We start from the raw sequence: 3,366 nt of genomic DNA, 5'->3' as shown, positions 1-3,366 counted from the left end.
TATATATATATATATATATATATAKAKAGAGAGAGAGAGAGAGAGAAAGAGAGAGAGAGAGAGGAGCGAACATCAAGGACGATGATGTGATATTACCTTCAACTTCTATGAACCCTAAGATCATCAAGGAAATCTTAATCATCATTGTTCCCATCTTGAAGAGCTTAAGAAAAACAAAACAACAACCTCAAAAATCGTTCAAATCAGGTAATAAATGAAGAAAATATGACTAAATGAAGTACTAAAGTTGAATATAATATTTTATGATTTTCTTAAATATTTAAATAATATAATTAATATTGTGATTTTTGAAAGGACAAATTGTATGAGAAAKTAACGTAGTTAATATTTTAGGTAACATATTTTTAAAACTTTCATTTTGGTATATAAGATGTAAAATTTTAAACATTTAAGTATCCGAATAATTGATTGAAGCATTAATCGGTTATCATGCTGATGTAATAATTGATGTGATATCCAACTCAATATTATTTACTRACGTAGTTAGCGACATGAATTTTTTTTAATCTAAAAAATAAAATAAATACAATAGTTGTATATAATTTTTAATATTATATTCAAATTACAATCATATAACGAATCATATTTTCACAAAAGTAATTCATATTGTAATAAGATTTGTATTTTCTGGAAAGTTGAGATCATATTTTGTTTCATCGATCGAAGAACAGGAAGCAAAGAAATGGATTGGGGAACGGTAACAACAGAAGATCTGATCGATGCACTTAGGGAAGTCGATTGGTCGTCTCCTCCTCGTCCTCTCAATGAATTCTTCTCCAAGTTCACCGTCCCTCGTTCCTCCAACAAATGGAACAGTCGCCTTAAGTGTAATCTTTACTAGTATGTTCTTTTTTTCATCTTCATGATATATACATTCGCATTAGTTTGCTTTGCCACTTGTATTTTTGTACTTGAATTCTGATAATTTCTTTTGCTGGCATGGCAATTGAGGTGGAATCGGAATGGGGGAATTTGTTCAGTAGTAAACCCTACATTCCGTAACTGTTGTGATTAATGATCGTTGAACTGTCATATCTTCTGTTGAAATTAAATTGTGGCAACTCCTTGTCTTTTGTGCATTGTTTTATTTCCTTTTGAGTTCGGTAATACTTGGCTTGTATTGGTTTTGAAGATTCTGGCCGATAATATTTGTGTATACTGAGTTTGTTTTTGTTCTAAATTTGTGGATACGAGCTTTGAAATTGTTAGGGTATTTGTTTTGCTTAGTGGAAAAGAGTAAATCCCAAATTTTGCTTATAGATGATGCTTTCATTTATTTGCTTTTCAGCAACCAAACACAGAAAATGAAATGACTAATTATATCTGTTGTGGGGGAACACAAATTGTATGTTTATTTGGAGTCAAGAGTTTAAGTGGGGTTGGGTATATTTGTAATAACTGCGTCAATTTGTTGTTTTTGCAATAGGATTTAGTAAGTAGCTAACAATTTACAAATAATTTTAAGAATTTCTTTTCTTTTTGCAGCTATCGGACAAATTACTTCCTCATGATTCTGTTCATTCTTGGTAAGCCAATAGAAAAGAAAAGGTTAAATTGCTTGATCTATTTTGGAAAGTGCATCCAAATGCTAGGATTATGAATTTGCCATGTGCAGGATTGGGATTTCTCAGGAGACCACTTACTATTGTTGCAGCTACATCGACAGCTCTAACAATAGCTTTCTTGAATGATAGGTACATTGTCACTGTCTCTTCACTTATATAATTATATATACTAATAATTATGGTGATGTAGTTGGTGATGATTGATCAGTTTAGATTTTTATTGATGATCGTCATGCAACCATCTATAATGCACACACATTATTTTCAAGGAAACCTATGGCGTGTGATTTTCATGAGCAATAAAATGTCATAGCCTATAAGAGCTTAAATCTGTATGTGCATTATACAACCCTACTCCATCCATTCCATGCTACTACGGATCCTGCTACTGACAAAGGTTAGGGATTGATTTGAGATGAAATTTCTAGACCAATTGTCTTCTCTAACTTGGACTTCTATTAGGTTGCTTTAACAGTGCGACTTCTCTTAGCAAAGTTTTGACAAGAGTTCTATGAATGTGATTTAATTCTTTTGAATCATGGAACAAAGCCAGATGGATAAGACTTAGGGGACCTGAATATTTTAAAATACTGATGTCGATGCAATCATGCAAGTGCAGAAGTTATTGATCCAACTGTAAACACTATACTTTCCTTTTTTAGGATGTCTCTGGTTTAACTGTCCAAGAGGTTTTTATGTGAGTAGAGAACAACCAAAATTTTCATCACCTTTGGTGAGGCTTGAACCCCTGACCTCCAGGGAGGCTGGGATCAACTTGTAACCCGGGTACTGTTGGGCCAATGACCCTTTAGTAGAGAACAACCAATTGTGGTGGAACACTAACAATAAATTAATAACCAGGATGGCTAGTCAGCTCAGCAAGGAACATTAGTGGGGTGTTTGGTATGAAATGAAGGAAATGTCAATATGATTGGTGGAGCATTGATTGAGATGAATCAAGTAAGGTAATGGACCGTTCACATTCCTTGTAAATGTGCGACTTATATAATCTTGGACTGAAATGAAACAAATTTACGAAAACACCATTATGTCCCATCACACACTTCGGTACACAGTAGGTCCTTCCTTGTTCTTCTTCTGCATTTCCCTTTCATGTCATCAATTTTGTCCATAAACGATTTTGAAATACCCATAAAATACCAAATTTCAGGAATCAAGAAAATAATTAGAAGTTTTTAGATATACCTAACAAGGCGGATACTTCAGATCCTGCTTGGACAAACAGAAGATACTGTCAATAACTAAGGTGTCAAGCCTATAGATCGATATGATAGATGACTGAGCCTTACAAAAGGTTATAGGATTTTCTTTGAACAAGTTATTTGGAAAGACTCGTGAAAATTGTAAAAGTATTTGAAGATATAGTTGCTGAGCACAAATGTTTGTTCCTCCACTTTTAATGTATTTTTCCTTTTGTCGTAAATAGTCATGGAATGTTAATGGAATGCACATGTAGCAAAATTTTGGGAAAATGATCAAAAGCGGGAGTAACATATAATAAAATTTTCAATTGGGAATTCGATGGAGATAAAAAATTTTAGATATTTTTGGAGAACTATGATATGCGTGTTGTTACAATTCAGAAATTAATGAAGAAAGGTAACAGATGATTAAGGGAGAAAGTCGGATGTATGGAATTGAAATGATAAGAAAAGGAAATACATGAACAAAATATCCAGGGAGAATTCCCTCTCTCCAGCTAACGCTAGGAGCCTCTAACAAATTAGACAAATAACAGAATGCCCTCTCCTTTCCCCCA

At 33.3% G+C, this 3,366-nt stretch overlaps 1 protein-coding gene across 1 annotated transcript in view; it reads left to right on the top strand.

The window, feature by feature from the left end:
- Nucleotides 1-659: 659 nt before the first annotated feature.
- The window catches only part of LOC112508183 (PRA1 family protein A1-like), an 11,063-nt gene continuing 8,356 nt past the window's right edge, over nt 660-3,366 (top strand). Inside the window, exons 1-3 of the mRNA XM_025112968.1 lie at nt 660-861; nt 1,507-1,547; nt 1,637-1,715. Coding sequence (XP_024968736.1) covers nt 704-861; nt 1,507-1,547; nt 1,637-1,715 — 278 coding nt within the window. The 5' untranslated portion in view covers nt 660-703. The remainder of the gene's footprint in view (nt 862-1,506; nt 1,548-1,636; nt 1,716-3,366) is intronic.

The sequence above is a fragment of the Cynara cardunculus genome, assembly GCF_001531365.2.
Source record: "Cynara cardunculus var. scolymus isolate 2C chromosome LG 2, CcrdV1, whole genome shotgun sequence".
In the NCBI taxonomy this organism is placed as follows: Eukaryota; Viridiplantae; Streptophyta; class Magnoliopsida; order Asterales; family Asteraceae; genus Cynara; species Cynara cardunculus.
Note: the sequence above shows the minus strand (reverse complement) of the source record. Positions and strands in the feature narration are given on the sequence as shown.